An 18,682-nucleotide genomic window follows, 5' to 3' on the forward strand; every position below is an offset into this window, starting at 1 on the left:
GGGTCAAAAACTCCGCATGTGCGTGATTTAAAGTGACATAATTGCGAGCCGGGGCTGGAGCAGCGATAAATCAGCCGGTCGCCGGCGCAGTGCTGCCGGGACTCGCCCCAGCACCGGACGGAGACTGCAGGGGGGGAAGGAAAAAAAAAAAGCACCCCCCCCCCACCTAAAAAAGAAAAACAAGGAGAAAAAAAAATGGGGGGGGGGGGGGGGGGAAGGGGGTAAAGCCAGAGCAAGCGGCGGGGGTTGCGCGGGCGCGGAGCAGCGGCGACAGTGCTGACCTGTGTGGGCTGCGCTTTTCCTGGGGGTTATTTTTCCTTCCCCCCCCCCCCCCCTCCTTCTTCCCCCTTTTTAATTTTTTTAAACCTGTTCTGCCTTTTTTTTCTTTCCTTTTCCTGCACCTTAGATGAAAATGGCTCCCAGTGACTTTGCGAACGGTTGAGAAGGCAGAGATGGCAGGTTGAAAAATTTATTTATTTATCTCCCACCCTCAAAAAATATTTTTTTAAAAATCAACCTAAAATCCAGTAGCCAAACCAAAATCAAAGAGCAAACTTTAAAGGGTTTTTGGTTTTTATTATTGTTTTTCCCTTATTTTCTGTCCTCCCCCCCGCCCCGTCTCGCGATGCGATGCCGGAGAAGGGGGGGGACACGGAGCTGCGACGCCCATCACTGCCTTCTACACCGGGAAGTCCCTGCTCGGAGACCGGGCAGAAAAACGGGGGCAGAAATGGGGCAAAAGCGGAGCAGAAACGTCGGGGCTGCCAACTCCCTCCCTCGGCGAGTAAAAAATGCTGCCGTGGAGCAGGCGGATGCTGCGGCGGACACTGCGCGCCCGCATAGGGATTTATTCACCTTTTTTTCGCGTTGATTTTTATTGTCATGCCACAGATCTGCAACTATACGTGCAAATAAAAGCGAGAGCTCACGGATACCGCTTTCCTTACCAGCGAGGACTGAGTAGTTAATCCAATAAGTATATGTATTGTTTGGGGCTGTGTGTGTGTTTTTTGGGGGAAGGGGGGCAGTTAATCATGTATCGCAATGTATGGACAATATAGATGAATATTAAAGCAAGGGGGGAAAGTGGCTCGGCTCAGGGGCTCCTTCTGAGGAGAAGACAAAAGAAGAAAGTGGAAACTATCTTTTAAGATATTTTCCATTCATAAAATGGCAGAGGGCTTATACACGAGTCTATTTCTGCATCTGACTGAACAGCTAATACGTTATTGCCAGCTTCAAAAGATAATTGTAGTGTCGGTGGAGACCTAATAATACAGTAGCACATGTAATTTTAAACAACACCTCATTGTTTATTGGGATGTAACTTTCCCAAAGTTTATTTGTAGCATTAAGAGATTTTTTTTATTATTGTTTTTTATTTCTTAAGTGCAGAACAAATTGCAAATGAGCAGCTGCGAGGCAATGCACGTTTTGTACGGCTACAAGAGTTTCTATATTTAGTGACAGTCTGAATTTGAAGAGGATTTAAAAAAAAGGGGGGGGGGGGAGAATATCTGTAAAGAAATGCCTTTTTTTTTTTTTTTTCCTTCTTTTCATTCTGGAGGAGGTGGAGGAAGCTGGGCTGGGGGATCTCCAGAATTGGCTTTTCGGTTTTCTGAGGGAGGAATAATATAGTCTGTGTGCCTCTCCCTGCCAGCGCTGCGACCGTATGTACACCTGCTCCACAGGCTCAGCAATAACCTTTTCATCCAAGAAGTTAGGGAAGAGATTGGGCATACGTACGTGGGATAGTGTTGTGATTTATGTGTTTTTCCAGCAATCCAAATAAAACCATAGCTGAGTGTATCCCTTTGTAGAGGCCACCTGTGCATCGTGCCTGGCTGTTCCCGGGGTTACCCTATGGAAATCATCCCAGTAGCCCAGTATAGAAGTTAACACCACAGTCGGGTGAGGAGAGGATGCTCTCACCTTCTCCCTGCTGCTAAGAGAGGAGAGCAGTGATTGTGACAGGCAGCCCACATGGATTACACTTCTGGGCTGTTGGAGTTTTGTTGGGTTTTGGAGGTTTTTTTGTTTTAAAGAAAAACTTCTCTTCTGCAAAAAAACAAAGCAGCCGGTCCAGAGAGATCCAGCACCAGCACAGGATGCCCATCCCAGGGATCTATATTGCCAGGGTTTACAATGCGGCAGGTCAGTGAATTACAGTAATAAAGACTTGGGGGGAAAAAAAAAGAAAGAAAGAAATTCACGTGCCGAGACTGACACATTTCTTTCGCTGTTCTGCAGGAGCTGTAGGCACTGGGAAAGGCAGAGCAAGCAAAATGTACCGGGTACACTCTGCTCTGTGATTTTTAACAACGTTGGGTTTAGTCAGAAGTGTTGGTTCTTACAATCAACCTTTGCATGCAAGATAAGCACAACTTTTATGGCTCACTCCTTGCTTGTTAGGAAGTTGTCTAGAAAACTAGAGAAGTTAGAGGAGGGAAAAGTTACTAATCACCATGGAAGAATATTACTTTTTATTCCCTAGAAGTTCACTTAGGTCAAAGCTTAGGGGATAAAAGTGGAGTTTCTGAAGTAGCTTTATTAAACTGCGCCAGTCCTTCCTACAAAGAGTACAGACTTCACCACGTTTTAATGTATAATGAATTTAGGACTGAAAAGGGTAATTTTTATACCAGAAAAGAGACAAGACAGAGTTGGCAAAACTTGTGATAGAAAACTTGACTGCTCCATATCCATGAGGAAAGCAATCAGACCTGGTGTGTGCTCTGGGTCAGCAGAGATTTAACTTTGGAAAAACATAGTTGCGGAAGAGGTTTTCAGATGAATTATGCACCACACACACACAGAGTGCCAGAAAAGCAGCAACAAACCTGCACCTGTTCCCGTGCCCTCCTTGCCTGACTCTAAACTGAGGTACAAAGTTGCCTGAGTTTTTGTCTGAAAAGGCCACTCAGATTGTTCTATGTTTTTCTTCCTTGAACTTTAGCAGAGATCGGGAATCTGAGCAATGACTTAAGTAGTTAGATCACTGTCAGAATTTTTTGTTAGCTATTTATTTGGGGAAATAATGCCCACCTCATCTTGAAAGTTACAGACCACGGTGGAAAGCAGGAGGGACTGCCTGTGAGTTAGGGCTGAAGCACACTGCTGCTTTTACCAGTGTAGGTAATGTTGACATTTTCGCACTGTATTTCTGTTTTCTCTTAGATACAACTTTTTTGGTGTTATCTGAATCTCACAAAGTCTGATTAGAAATTCTTAAGCTTTATTTTTCACACCATTTTTTACGTCTCAGCTCTTACATTATGACCAAACTGAGTGTAAAATGCTCTCATACCAGTTACACAAGACACTTTCCTTTTGAGAAACACAATGTTGATGCACAGACATACAATATACTCAAATAAATGTTGTGTGTGGGTATATAAACATTATTTGCCACACTATGTTTATACCACTCTTGCACAAACTTTATTCAAGCAAAACTTTCATTGAGGCGTGCAAGATTAGGTCCAAAGTGTTTCTGCCAAACTGCCTGATAAAACATTGGATTTAGGACAAGGGCAGTATCCGTACTGTATACTGTAATCACACGGTATTGCCGGAGAATGATTCTGTGCCATTGTGAGAGGTGTCCATCAGCTTCCAGTAGCGAGAACACTACAGGACTGTGCACAAAGGAAATGTATCTGAGGGCAACTCTATGTACTCATGTTCTTTCCTGGTTGTGAACAGGGAGTTTATCCATCTGGATGGAGGGCTCAGCATGGTGGGTAGGGGCTTTTAGATGCATGCTAGCACACAGCATAGCCCGGCACTGCCGTAGAGTTGGGCCAGTGGGCAGTGTTCAAACTGGTCAGTAAATCATAGCGAGCTTATCAAACCGTGTTCACTTCCACAGAGAACTTTCACTTTGCAGTATTTGGTTTTTCAGACAGATTCTGCTTGCAAAGCAGTATTTATGTTAAAACAGTATTAACACTTATTTTGTTGCCCATCAGAAAATCTAGAGCAAAACAAGAGGGGAAATGCTGCCTATCCCTTCTCTCCATTCAATTCACCTCCTTTTTGTATTCTGCACACTTTTGCAGGGAAGTTATTTCCTCTGTGGTGCATCTCACAACAGACCCGAGACCCTGTGGAAGTGCTTTACAAGTCCACAGGCATTTCTGTGGTATGCTTGGCTCTAAAGCCAGGGCCCCACATATGGACATGTCAGGCAGCAATGACTCCAGTAACTCAAAGCAGGAGATTTTTCAGGAGAAAGGGAGAGGACTGTCCAATTTTTTAGTGCCATTACTCTGATGTGCCCTTAGCACAACTGCTTTAATTCCCATCTCCATGTATACACGGCCTTGGAGATGCACCTATGGCCTAGATCCCAAATTCTGGTGCAGCTGCCTTCATCCCTCAGAAGGGGACTACAGCACCTTTCCATCCTTCTCACTCTCCTGATGGAATCATAGTGATGGGCTGAAAATCCTGCATGCAGAAATGTTACTCACATGAAATTAATGGTGCTGAAGTGACTTTCCATCAAACGTATTGGCCTGGCTATTTAAGCTGCCCCCCTGAACTTTGGAGCCTGGAGATTGAAGCTTCTGCCCACTTGCCCTTCTGTTTAAGGGTGACACAGCAGCATTCGTAGTGTTTATTTATATTGCATCAGGGTTTGGAACCTTCAGACTGAGGAGGAAAATCCTGCTATGCTCAGTTCTTTTTGTACATGTGGAACAATAAGGCAACCTCTTCCCTGAAGAGTCTTCAGGCTGCTCTCATTTACAGTAGCTTCAGAATATACACATGAAGGATGTTAGACCAGGTTAGGCATGGCACTAACCTATGTCTCCTTCACATTTCTGCTGGGATTTGAAGCTAATTCCATAGTGGGTCATGAGGTGACACAGAGACATCACCTGGGCATTGATTTCCATCAACCAAAATGGCATTTGAGTCTTTCAGTAGTTTTAGAGATAAAAGTCAGCAGCTCTAAGGCCTTGATGTAAAGTGTATCAGGATTCAGCCCTCCATGATTTTGGAGATCTTCTGGCTCCCAGCAGGACGAAGCTGCCCTGATGGCAGGCGAGCAGCCAGGGTGGTGACTCTCCCAAAGCCACTACCATCACCCAGGGCCCTGAAGAGCCCCATTGTCAGGATGAGGCCTTTAATGATTGCTGCTGTATGTTAACAGGCCATACCACATATAGACCAGCTATTGTCAGCGCTGATCCTTGTCCAACTGACGGGCTATTCAAAGCGCGTCTCAAGGCTCTCCAAAATCCCAGCTTGTTCTACCCCGATGACAGCCATCCCTCCCATTTGGAGTTTTCTTTGTACGCTTGATAACATGGTGGAAATCCCTTATTATGCTTCTTTTAATAATGCTTTCACGTGGCAAGGGGACATGATGTTTTAATTTATGCAGTACACATCATCCTTCCACAATTTGCTAAGAGGAACCCTCACAACCTTAAGCCTGCGCCGAAATAGCACAAGTTTATGCAAACCCAGTGGTTTCCAACCTGTGGTCTCCAGACTGCTGGGAATCAGTGAGCTCCTTCCAAGGGGTCACCAGGAGGTGACCAAGAAAGCAGAGCTGCTGTGCAGAAGGTGAAACTTGCAGTGTGGGAGCTAAGCTGTCATCAGCATAGGTCTCAGGCTCCCAGACTTGAAAGTGAAAATCACTATCAGAGATTTCTTTTTCATCCTTATTTCTTTTTTTCGTCTCTCTGCTCAATACGTTGGGGCTGCCCCCCTCTGTGTCTTTAAGTACCTGCTCTGGTCGATTAAAAGCAATAAATTGGGAGGGATAACGATGCCACTTGTTATGAGTTGTGTGAGTTAAAGTCTCACTCTGTCATAAAAAAGTAGTAATTAACCTTCAGATCCACATACTCACCCCCCCTCCTCCCAAAATGAATTTTGCAGTATTATCACGCATCTTGAGGCTTCCAGTATAAGGAATATAATGCTTCTGCTGTTAATGAAGCGGGTATCCACGATCAAGGGGAGCTGAGCGCTACAGACAATTGTTTGTTTGCTTTTATTTCTCACGCCCTTTGAAGGTTTAGGGTGTTTGAGGTTTGTTGTTGTTGTTGTTTTTATTAAGTGACTTTAGCAGATTGTGCCCTCGGAGCTGTGAATAATAGGGTTATTCTACAAAAATGGCCAAGGCTAGTTAAGAAACACAAAGCCAGGAAATCCTTTCAGGGATGAAATCAGGACTATTTTAGGGGTGCCGTGTAAGTTGGAGACTTTACAGCTCGGCTCTCGGCTGCTGCATTGCTGCCAGGCACGGCCGCGCTGCTGAGAGGAAAGTTCCTCCCCGCCGAGGGCTTGCCTGGTCGAAGAGGGGGCGGGGGCTTACACCCGCCACCGCACCCGGGAGGGGGGGTCCAAAGCAGGGGGGAGGGTGCAAAGCAGCGCTGGTGCCCGTGCAATGGGAGAGGGGTGTTGGTAGTGCCAGGTAACTTTGCAGCAAAGGGCAAAGGAGCTTGGCTGGTGCAAGGCGTGAGGGTTCCCCGCGCCGAGGAGGGTTGCCAGGCAGGGGGGTGGACATGGTGGGAAGCGGGGGGGGGTTTATCCGCGCAAGAAGGGGTTCATCCGTGCAAGAGTTACCCTTTCAAGGAAGGGGGATAACGCTTGCGGGGAGGGGACTACCCTTGCAAGGGAGGGGGTTATCCGTGAAGGAAAGGGGGGGTTACCCATGCAAAAAGAGGGTTATTTGAGCAGGGGGTGTGGAGGGGGTACCCGATTAGAAGGTGTTACCCTTGCAAGGGGCGCTCGCTGCCCGCAGAACTCCCCGTCGCCCTCCCGCAGAGCAGCCCTGCAGAGGACCCCCGCGGCTGGGAAGGCGCTTGACAGGGATGGGGATGGGGCGGGAGAGACCCGGAGGCCCGCAGCAGGGACCGCCGGTCCTGGGGCGGGCGGGGATAGTGGCGGTAGGCTATGTCCATGCGCTCCCCCCACTCCGGTGCGGGTCTCTATGCAAATCGCGGCGATTGCGGAAATAAGCGGGGGTTGGGAGGGCGCGGGGGTTCAGGGGAGTGGTGGTGGTGTGAAGATGGAGAGGAAAGGGAGGAGGGCGTTTGCCGAATCGCTCCCAACTTCTGCAAAGTCCCAGGCGCTGGGAGCACGCGTGGGAGAGCCGGGAGAGGCAGCGCCCGCCCCAGTCCGCACTGCGAACCCTCCCCCGGGCTGGGAAACACCAAAAGAAAACCCCAAATCCCCCAAAACCTAAGAAAAAGACCCCAACAATCCACCTAACGGCAGGCGGCAATTGGCTGCGGCGTTTATTCTCTTCCGGGTTCCCAAGGGCTGCAAGTTTATTTTAGCAATAAAAAAAACAAATCGCCCCCCCAAAGTGTCACCAACCGGAGCCAGTCGTCCGAGCCCCGTAAAGTTTCTCACGTACTCTTATACCTGTCCATGGGACATGGCGCCTCTTAAACATGTATTTTCCGGGGCTTTTTATCCTGATTTCCGCATTTTGGCGTAAGGCAGCGGCTATTGTCTGGGCGGGCGCTGCGCAGGGTCTGGGCGCGGAAGAAGCGCGGATGCCCGCAGTGGGGTTGCTCTTTTTTTTTTCTTTCTCTTTTCCCCTCTATTTTTTTTTCTTAATTCTTTTTTTTTTTTAACTGGGATTTGTGAAAACCGCTGAGCTTGACAGATTTACCCCCCCTCCTCCTGCGCCCCTTTCTCCCTCCTCCTCCCCTCCCCCCGTACGTACGCGCCGTCTGGAGCGCCCGCGGCCGCGCACAAAGAAACGCGGGATGTGACGGACCGCGGCAGGGGCCAATCGGTGGGGCGGGGCTCTGTGACGTATCCGAGCGCTGTCCAATCAGCGGCGGGGGTGGGTGTTGCGACGTTTGAACTCCCCCGGGGGGGAGGGGCGCGCTTTTTTCTTTTTTTTTTTTTCCCTTTTTTTTTTCCCCTCCGGATTCTTTTTTTTTCCTTTTTTTCGCCGAAGTTGGGGCTGCTAGCGGGGACGAAGCGGCCAAAACCTCCGGATTTAGCTCCCCCCCGACCCCCAACAATAAAAGCGGGGAGAGAAGACGAAGAAAGCTTTTTTATTTATATATAAAAGTATATATATATGTATATATAAATCAAAGAAATATTTATTCTTTAAAGCTAAACGCTGAGTTGGGAAAATAAGCCAACTTCTCTATTCCCCCCTCAAACCCATTCAGAGCTGAAAAATGCCAAGGGTAGGAAGGAGAAGGAGCTTTTGCTTTCGCCCCCCTCCCTCATTTGTTTTTGGGAGGGTGCCGTGTCTACGGAATGGCTGCACTTGACCATGGCCCCTGCCTAGAGAGGGCGCAACCAGCCGTCCCGCAGCCAAAAGTCTTCCCGAAGGGCGGCAAAAGTTACTTAAAGATAATGGTGCAAACCGCAAAATGCTGCGAACGGTGCAGAGCGGGGGAAGAGAGGGGGGGGGGGGCAAGTTGTGGGTTGCGGAAGGGACCGCGGAGCAGCCCACCACGTCTTTTAAACAAGCTGCATGGAAAGATTTTTCCCTATATCCGCTGTGGATCGGATTTTTCCCCGTGTCGTCCCCACCCCCTAGGGACGCGGAGGTCGCGCATCCATGGGAAACGCTATTCCCAAGGGGAGGGAAGGTGTGAGACGGGACACGGCCACGCACAACACCTGGACACCCTAGATCCCCGGGAACAAGCTGGAGCGCATCCAAACCCCAACCCCAAAGCGATGCCAAAACAGTACGATCCAGAAGTGGCAGGAGGCGCGGGGGGCATTTGTAATTTTAGGCTTTTTTCACTTTCAAGGAGTGCTTTTATGGGGGAGAGGGGAGAAGGGAAGTGGGGCAGATGAGTTTACGTGCTACATTATGTATTTTTATTTTAAGTGGAATAAGCGCCCCTGACCATAAAGTGCATGATTTAAAATGACAAGTGCCTAAAGGCAATGGGGAAAGTTGTGAACGCAGCGCCCGTATGTTCCCCCCGTCCTTCCCCGGCCAAGGGCCGACCGGATCCGCAACCGCCGTGAAAAAGAACAAGGGTGGGGGGAAACCCCAAACCACAACACAAAACCACAAACACATGAAAAAATACAAAACAACCCCAAAACTTTGAGAGCCCGGCACCGCTCTCCCTTCTCCTCCGCGGCTTGCCCGCGCTGCGGGGCGGCGGGGCGGAGGGAGGCGGTGGCGCCGCAGCCCCCTCCCCGCCCCTCCCCGCCCCCACGGGCGGGCGGTGCGCGGAGCGGGGCGGCGCGGAGCGCGGAGCGCGGGGCGCGGAGGGGCGGGCGCGGCGCAGAAGCGGAGCGCGGCGCGCGGAACGGGGGGCCGCGGCCGGCGGAAAGGGGCGCGCAGCGTGCGGCGACTATGCCTTTAACGGCGCGCAGGGCAGGCATGCCGAGCGCGTAGTGCGGGAAAGTCGAGGCGGGGTTAAAGTTCAGCTCATGGAGCGGCTCCGCGCTGGCTGCAGTTTGGCAGAGTTGGAAATGTGAAAGCAAGAAGCAGGCTCGGGGCTCCCCCTCCTCTCCTCTCTCTCTCTCTCTTTTTTTCCCCTCCTCTCTCTCCCTCTCCCTCTCTCTCTCTCCCCCTCTCTCTCTCCCTCTCTCCCCGCACACGCACACCTCCAAACCGCAGCCCCCCGCAGCAGTCATGTATTCTCCGCTCTGTCTCACCCAGGTAAGCGGCTGCCGGGGCGCGATGGGGCCGGCGCTGCGGGAGGGGGGTTGTCGTTGGCAGTGGGCTGCGCGCCGGGGAAGGGGCACCAACGCAGTTCGCCCAAAACTAACTTTGTTGCCTTTCGCTTGCATCCCACCCCCCACCCCCCCTTTCCCGCACGGCCATTTGTGTCGGCACATGGCTAATGGCGTCTACTTATTAATGGTTTAATTAATAAAGGACGGGTATGGGAGGGAGGGATAGCCGGGCGGGTGCCGTGCTGCGGGACGCCCCGCACGGCCCCGCCGTGCTTGGTCATCCGCGATCGATGCAGCCGCCGCCGCTGCCGCCGCCCGCACCGCGGCCCCGGGGCAGCGCTGTGAGCCGCTGCGCCTCCAGCAGCCCCGGGCACGGCACGGCCGCGCACCGCCGCAGGACACCCCACTCGGGGTTACGCGGGCGAGATCGGCCCCGCTGCCTCTGCACTTCAGTCACCCCCCTCCTCTCTCCTACCTTCCCGCCCTCCCTGGGGCGCGGACGCGGACCCGTCCTCCGCACCTGGGCACGCTCCCGCGGTGCAGCCGCCTCTGCTCCGCACGACTCCGCACCCGCGCAGGCCCTCTACAACTGGGGTACCGGACCGAAGATGAGTGGAGGAGGTCGGGGGGACACCCGCAAACTTGCCCCGCATGTGTTGTGTGCTGCCCCCCCCCCCGCCCCCATCCCGCTCCCCGCGGTTCGGGCACCCCGCAGTACTCGGCGCAACTTTTGCGGTCCTCGGTTGCGGTGGGACGGGGCTGCAAGGAGGCGGAGGGGGGTTTAAGGGAGGCCATCCCACGATGGCCCCCGACTTGCGCGGCGCGTAGCGCTGCCCGCCCCGCCCTCTCTCCCCCCCCCCCCCCCCCCCCCCTCCTTTTCCCCGCTCGCTGCTGCAGGACGCTAAATTACACACCTTCAATTAGCAGGATATAATGGTTTAACGAGGAAGTGCTTTGTGGTGGACTCAAACCCCAGATTATTTCCTCCTGCAGGAGATTTTGACTACATTATTCTTATTAATTTAATTTGAATATTTTTTTTTCTCCCGGTGAGAAAGCCTCTCCAGGCTCTTTCCGTCGAGAAAAAATGCGAGGAAATGCAGAGAGAGAGCAAGCAGCTTTCCCAGGCAGTCTGAAGAGCTGCAAAAGTTTCAGCCACTTGCCTCACCGTGATCCCCCTTGTGCCTCACGACATCCTTCCTCAGCTTCCCCCCAAATTTCTGGGTGCCTAGTGAGGAGAAGCCAGGCCGGCAGGGCACGAAACACCGGGCTTAAGAAACCGAACACTTGATTAGAGGCAAGGAGAGGAAACAGAGAATGGAGGGAGTTTGCGGACGACACGGGATGCAACTCCTTGCTGTGGCCTGGCCAAAGTTTGTGCTTTTAATTAAGCTCTGCGAAAATACCTGGTTTTTGTTAGCACTGCTTTTGCAGGAGGGCCAGCAATTGGCTCCTGGCAGAGCCAGCACCGCATCGCTTTGCCTCCGCACGTGGAGCTGCTCGGGTTTGGTAGGCCCAGTCGCACATTAAGGAGAGAAAATAAATCCACGGGCTGGTTGCTCCTTGTCCTGATGTGCCTCCCCTCATCTCATATATATATATATGTGTGTGTATATATAATATTATATTAAAGAGGGAAAAGCCAGACACGGTGCTTTTCCTCAGTTGTGGAAATCCCACATTCTTGTTGCACATTTGGAAAAGTAATCGAAGGATTAGAGGCCTTCTGACAAACTCTTCCCTCCGAAGGATCAATTAGGGGATTCTGTCATTTTCTGTAGGAAAAAGAGGTGAGCCCTGAGCAATCACAAGCAATTTCCTTTTATTGATACCAGTTTTGGGGATGGAGTATTATGGTTTGGGGACTTTTTTTTTAATTTTTTTTTTTTTTAAACTTTTGGTCCCAGATTTAAAGGGAAGCATTCAAAAGTGGTTTAGAAAAAGAAAACAAACAGAAATCCTGTTTGTGAGTGTTATGTATCCAAGCACTGAGCTTTGAGCATGAACATTTTTGTATCATCTGTCAGGGAAAAAAAAAAGCTAAACGTTGCTGCATTTTACATATCTGCTGAAGATCTAAGAAAGAGTTGGGGAACCATATGTACATCTCCTTATAGATTTATGTGCAAGTGGATTGTAAAAATATTAACAAGGGTCCTCGTCGCTGGCTTAATTTGAAAAGATCAGCACAAATACAGTGTTTCAAAAGACTCCTTTGCAGCGTTACATTATTGCGGGCGCCTTTGGGCTGGGTTTGGGGGTTCTCTTTTCTGGCACTTTGAAATCTTTTTTACACCTTACTGAGGAGCAGAGGGGGATTTCAGTGCAAGCCACGCAGAATCGTGCAGTCCAGATTGTAGGTGCTGCTTAGAAACAGGCTGCTCTCGGAGGAGCTCTATTCTCAAACTTTGGAGAGGAGTGCAATGAGGAAAAAGCCAAACCAACAACTTTTTATTCTCGCTTTCCCAGCTTTCTGCTGCTTTTTATTTTTAGGTGACCCATCCAACGCCAAGACGTGAAAGCAGATGTCTTTATCAAATACTCTGAAAGTTTCCCTTAAAGCTAACTTGGGGAAAGGCAAAGATCATCTCCTTTCCCACCACTTACTTGAAATCTTGATATTTTGTAGCGAGGTTGCACGCTTGCAGTGACACATTTCCAAAACTTCTTTTTTTGGGGGAGGGTGAACTGTAATAATGCTGAAATAAATAATTGCATTGTGCAGAAACTGCTTACCCTCTGCCTCCCCCCACCACCACCACTCGGTCTCTGCTTCCAGACCAATTTTGTTTGATCAGTCCCGAGTGCTTTTATTTCCACTTTGACTTTGCTAATACCTCGCGGCTGAGATTGAACTGGTGCAATTTTGCAGAGCACTGTGTTTACCAAGACAGTTTGAAAGTTGCTCTGTTTATGAGTCATTAACCTTTTCTCTTCATACACCATTTTGAAAAGACACATTGGAGTCTAACACAGGGACGTGCACACCTCTCGCGCTGAGCAGCGGTGCCCCACATTTACTTCAGCCGTAGGGCCTGACTTTGCACCCAAAAGCACTTCTTTATTGTTTTTATTTTTTTCCTCCCTCTCTCTGAATGCTTTTAAAGTGTGGTTTGTTGGGTTGGATTTGGGGAGTTTTTTGAGCACTGTTTTTACCTCGCCTTTCAGGTTCACATTGTAGAAATCTGCTTCAGCGCAGGTTAAAGCGACTCTCTTGGATAGTATCCAACGTGGAGCCAAAAAAGTCCCGAGCACATGAGATCAGGCAGGATGAAGTGCTGCTTAAAGCAGAAAAGTTAAAATATTTCAGGATGTACCAAGACATGTTTAGAAACTAGGAAAGCTGGAAGCTTTCCCCTGGCTCTTTGTGGGTCTGTTTAGGCTCTGCTCTCTGTGTACCTTCGCAGATAAACTTCCACTTGACAAAAGGCCTTTTTTTCCTTCACTCTCCCTCAGTGGGGAAGGGAAAGGACAGGAGGGATCAGAAGAGAGGGTTTATTATTTTTAATAGCTTGTAGGAACCTGTAGTTTTTATATTTTTGTTATTTTTTATCTCTTTTTATCTATTCCCTCCCACCTCCCCCCCCCCCCCGCCCCGGGCCCGTGTCGGGTGGGTGAGAGCAGCTCCATGTGCTGGGATTGTGCCTTCTCTCACTTTTTGAATCTGCCGACTGCAAACTTGCAGCAATCTTTTTTTTTTTTTAACTTTATTGAAATTTGAAACGCTGATCTTTTCCAGTAGAGAAGGGGGGAGGGGGGGGGGGGAAAGAAAAACGGAATGTGCCAATCACTGGAGTATTTTGTTTTATTTTACCTGCTTATATTTTAGAAACATTCATAGTCCTTGTGATTAGAACTTGTCTGCTGCACTCTAATGAAATATACTGTGTTGGCTTGGGGTAGTTTTAAACTGCTTGTGTTTAAAATAAAAATAAATGCTGTGGTATTACTTATAGATTTAAATATTTACAATTCAGGGGCTAGGCACAATAAGTGCAGTAAAAGCTTTTGGTAAGTTATCAGAAGGCTTTGAATTACAACAGGGTTTTGCTGATTGATATTCTTACTATTGATTTCTCAATTCTTATTTTTTTTCAATAAGAAAATGCAAGTTAAAATCAGGTGTCGAAAGGAAATAAGATGTCTGTTTTAATAACAATATTTGCTCAACCTAAAATGGTTTGTGTAGAAAACATACTCCATGGGATAATTTAAAAAGGAAAAAAAAAAGTTAATTTGAAAAACCCCCAGTATTGTCTTGAAGGGGCAAGCAGGGGGTGACTTTTATTATGCTGAGGGGAAAAGTGTTGCGGAAATTACTTTATATTTTCCCTCCTAGAGGGCCCAATCCTGAGGAAAGGAGGAACTCTGCCTCTGGAAGCAGAGATGTCCTCAGTATGCAGAGCTGGATCAGGCCCCCACAGGCTATATACATTTTAATGTGTAGCCTGGAGTTTGGTCATCCATTTATTCGGAGAAAAAACAGAAGCCTGGCCTCAGTATATTGTAATATGTTTTGATACTTAACTGATATATGTAGTACTTTTTGAGGAGATACATGTATTTTTTTTTTTTCTTTTTGCAAAACAAAATTGGAGAGGCTCTGTCTTGCCTTTTTTTAATTGTCAGCATAATTTTAGTGGTGATTATTTTTGTGCCAGGAAAGAAGGGTGATCTTTAACTTATCATTGCACAACGCAAGCAGTGTCTCTGGATAGCCAAATGAACTTTCCAAGCAGAGCTTTTCTTTTTAAGTATATGAAAGTACAACACAATGTGTGAAGAAAAAAAAAATCAATAATTCTTTCTGTATTTGCACAGGTTATAAAGTTTTCTCTTTACCGCATTACCCATTTTTTCTGTTTCTGTTTATTTTATAGAAAGGTTCAGAGTTTTGCGCTAATATCATATCTCAATTTTTTTCTTTTTGGCTAAATATAAACAAAACTTTAAAAAAAAAAATTACAATCTGAGAATTGTTTTTCCTAGGATCTTAGTGGGTAGTTATTGTGTGCGCGGGAGAAATCGTCGGCGTAACTTTCTGCTCCCTTCACTGTTAAGGAAGTGGGGAGAAAACCACCCTTCATTGTATTTGTGTATGCAGCTATATTGGCATTTTACTGTACTGCCTGCTGCTATTTCCAAATATATCTTAGGGAAAGTTTTACTATACTTTAGACTTCCCCATACAAACATTGATTGGCATCCAAATGTTTAGGATTTGCCAAATTGGCGGGCATACGCTGGCTACACCACAAGCAGCGGGGTCAGGGAGAGAGCAGAGGGAGATACACGCTCCGCAAGTGGACTTGCGGAGGGGTTTTTACCTTTTAACCTATTCTACCAGTTTTTGTTTTTTTTAAGAGACTTGGGATGGGGAAAAGGGCCCAATCATGACACCGTCTTCTCCTGCGTGCTTGTCTGAAGTCAGACCTTGCTTTTGGGCAGTGGGAGCAGAGAGTTTTGGTTGGTATGAGGTGAAGTGGGGAAGTGGCAGTGGCGGGGCTGGGGTCTGTTGGTGAGGCGTACGGGTCCTGCGGCCCATAAAACACATAAGTACCTTCCTACTTCTTGCTGTCCTAGTAAGCCTGAGAGCCTCGTGCAAAAGCCCTGTTTCTAGAGGCTTTTTTGTTGATGATTTCAGTGACACCACTCCTTCTCTGTAACTTTTTCAGGATGAATTTCATCCCTTCATCGAAGCACTTCTGCCTCACGTCCGAGCGTTTGCGTACACGTGGTTCAACCTGCAAGCCCGAAAAAGAAAATACTTCAAAAAACATGAAAAACGCATGTCAAAAGAGGAAGAGAGAGCCGTGAAGGACGAACTGCTAAGTGAAAAACCCGAGGTAAAGCAAAAATGGGCATCCAGACTTCTGGCAAAGCTCCGGAAAGATATCAGGCCTGAATTTCGGGAGGATTTTGTTCTCACAGTCACAGGAAAAAAGCCTCCGTGTTGCGTTCTTTCCAATCCAGACCAGAAGGGCAAGATGAGAAGAATTGACTGCCTTCGCCAGGCAGATAAGGTCTGGAGGTTGGACCTTGTTATGGTGATTTTATTTAAAGGTATTCCGCTCGAAAGTACTGATGGCGAGCGCCTTGTAAAGTCCCCACAGTGCTCTAACCCTGGGCTGTGCGTACAGCCCCACCATATAGGAGTTTCTGTTAAGGAACTCGATTTATATTTGGCATACTTTGTGCACGCAGCAGGTAAGTGCCTTTCTATACCACCTTCTACAACTTTTCAGTTTATCTTTGTACTGGGTGTCGTGCCTTGATGGCAACGGCTGCATGAGCTGGGGAGGGAGCTGGGAGCGTGGGTTTTCAACTTCCCGGGGCAATGAGAAGAGTGCCAAAATTCTCCTTGTTTTTTTTTTTTTCCCTCCCCCTTTTTCCCTCGGCCCCCCCCCCCCCCCCCCTTTTTTTTTTTTTTTTTTATTGTGGGCATTGAAGGTGCAGCACTGTAGAAGCGGCTCTTGTTTTCCCGGGATTAACGGTGTTTCGGGCATCATTCACAGGTGTTACTTTAAATGTTGTCCTAGGAGGGATCACAGCCGGCCGCGGCTTCCTTTATCCTGATTTTGGGAAAAGCAGATTTTAATTATATATTTTTTTATTATTTTAATTTAATAAAATTTGTATGTGTTATGCACAAAGTAGTCCAGGAGGCCTAGGAGTGCCTGAGGCCAGGGGGTCAAGAGTAGCAGGTATCCTCACGCCGTGGGCATGTGAAAATCCTGAAGGATTGGGCTCTGACGGAAAGGAGAAGACAGCCCCTCAATTGCAAACCTAGTCATGAGGTCTAAGCGGCCATGAAACAACTCCCTGAGTAATCCTATGGGGAAAAAAGGGCATTTAACCACCCCCTGAAATATCACAGTTCATACACTTCAAAGAGCAGCAGGTCTTCAAACATATTTCTGGTTTGGTAATATTGTGCATATTGGGAGGGGAACTGAGTTGGTTTTTGCCGGTGATTGGAAAACCTTGGGGTCTCTGACTCCAGCCCGAAGTACACCCTGCCCGCAGAGCGACTCTGTGTGCTCAGAGGATGTGTACTATGGTGACTGGATAAAATAATATGCTATTGTAGTTCTCCTGAGTGATTATACTGCAGAAAAATGTGCATGTGTGAAGTACTAGGCCCTGTTTTTCATGTATGGCATGCATAGGTCCCCCTGGGCTTCAGCCTGACTTGCAAGCAAGGGGCTGGAAAAAAAAAAACCGAAGAGCAGAGAAAGGAATCACAGTAGAGGAAACCACTTCTATATAAGTATATATCAATAAGAAAGCTAAGGAAATTACAGTGCTGGCAACTTGCACTTCCAGTGCCACCTGGCAAGACCCTCCACCCACCCAATGGAGGGTCTTGCAGAAAGTTTTGGCTACATCAAAGTTTCTCTCTGCTGGGTCCCTGCAGTGGTTGTTGTGAGAGACAGTGTCACCGCTGTGATTTTTACAGTACAATCCCTGTTCGGAAATAACTTTCGAGTACCCTCATGGTATTTCCTACAGATAAGCTGCAAAATTTACTTTGCACTCCGGTGTGATCTGGTAAATCATACTGCACGTTTATGGCAGAAGGGAGGTAGGCAAATACTGTAGAATATTATTTATTTGCTCTGCGATTTATTACAGGCTATGGTAAAGGAAGGACTACCAATTAATAGCTAACCAAAGGGAGGTTGGGACTGGGGCACTGCAGGTCACCTCTCATTCCATCACTGGCTCCAAAGAGACCAGGGACTCGCATCCCTTTTTGTCTGCCTCAGTTTCCTCCTCTGCACATTGGAGCGGGGTGATGCACTCTCAGTGCTTTGATATCCCTGTCTGAAAGCTGCCTTTTACTGCTCTACAGTACAGCATGCAGGTTTTTATTGTTTAGATTTGTATGTAGCGCGGTGCCAGTAAATACTGCTCCGCATTGTGTTTCCTAATCAGCCTTCTGCGGAGTGCAAAAGTTGTTAACAGAAACCAACGGTCTTGGTTTAGCCTATGTGTAGAGTCACAAAAAATGTAGGATGGGGAGAAGGAGACCAAACCCAGAGGTGTAAGTACTCTGGGAAGCTTAAAGGGATTCTCTCCTTGTTGTAACCACCAGGTAATAGACGTTGTAAAAGTTCAATATTGCGATTAGGGATATACCATCTTATCAGCACACTGTTGGCAAACAGTAGCCTTGTTAGCAAACTCTTATTTCTACCTTCATCATCAACAGGCAGGAACTGCACTAACAGTCCGTTGTACTGTGGAAACTCAGCGTGAGGCCAAGGCACCTATATTTTTGGGTAGATCTGGGGTTTTGTGTAAGCAGTAACGCGACGGTGCAGATCGCACCGCTTCGCGTGTTCGGCCGTTGTTTGCTGATTGCACGCATCGCATTGTGCTCCTAATGCAGTAGCGTGTGCTGGCGCATTCCCTGCTAAACCTCGCTGGGGAGGGGAGACAAAATGATTTTGAGGAGGTGGCACAATGCGGTCGACGACTGTATCGCCTCACAGAGGTGTACCAAACGCCTCATGCATAGGCTACCTTTTTTTTTTATTCTCCCTTTTTCCCCCTTTTTTTTCTCCCCTCCGATGTATCCCAGAAGTCTTTGTTACACCTGAACATTGGCCAAGTTGACAGCCATTGGTTCCCGCAGACCCGCAGTAATGGCAGCTTGTGCCGGGTGCGCAACAGGAAAATTACAAAAGGAAAAAAAATATTAAGGGTCCTTTGTCTCAAACTCCATCAGACCTCGCTCCCCAAATGTATGGGCCACTTATTTATAAAGGAGGAAGTCTCCAGCGTGAATATTAGGTAGGCTGGTCAACTTACATATAGCGGATTTGACAAGCATCTGCTATAGTACAGAAGATTTGTAAACACTAAACAATGTTTTTACCTCCTTAAAAGTTTTGAGAAGTTGCCAGTATTGGCAGGAGGCACAGACTCTGAAACGTGCTCGAAGATACGTGCCAAAACCATTGTGACCTTTTCACCCATAGTGCTTGCTTCTCTTTTTCTTAGTATTTTTTCCCACTCTTCTTCTTCTTCT

General features: G+C 48.1%; 1 protein-coding gene across 19 annotated transcripts in view; it reads left to right on the plus strand.

Annotated features, from left to right (window-relative positions):
* NFIA (nuclear factor I A) overlaps positions 1-18,682 on the plus strand; it is a 422,658-nt gene that overhangs the window by 140,652 nt on the left and 263,324 nt on the right. For 11 of the 19 annotated variants that reach the window (XM_064147011.1, XM_064147013.1, XM_064147002.1 and 8 more), the window contains one exon: positions 15,321-15,852. In XM_064147011.1, the coding sequence (XP_064003081.1) occupies positions 15,321-15,852 (532 nt within the window). Of the gene's footprint in view, positions 1-9,368; positions 9,629-15,320; positions 15,853-18,682 lie in introns of those variants that run through there. The other 8 variants (XM_064147018.1, XM_064147021.1, XM_064147009.1 and 5 more) reach the window with 2 other exon arrangements.

This window comes from Pogoniulus pusillus, chromosome 8 (assembly GCF_015220805.1).
Source record: "Pogoniulus pusillus isolate bPogPus1 chromosome 8, bPogPus1.pri, whole genome shotgun sequence".
NCBI classification, from domain to species: Eukaryota; Metazoa; Chordata; class Aves; order Piciformes; family Lybiidae; genus Pogoniulus; species Pogoniulus pusillus.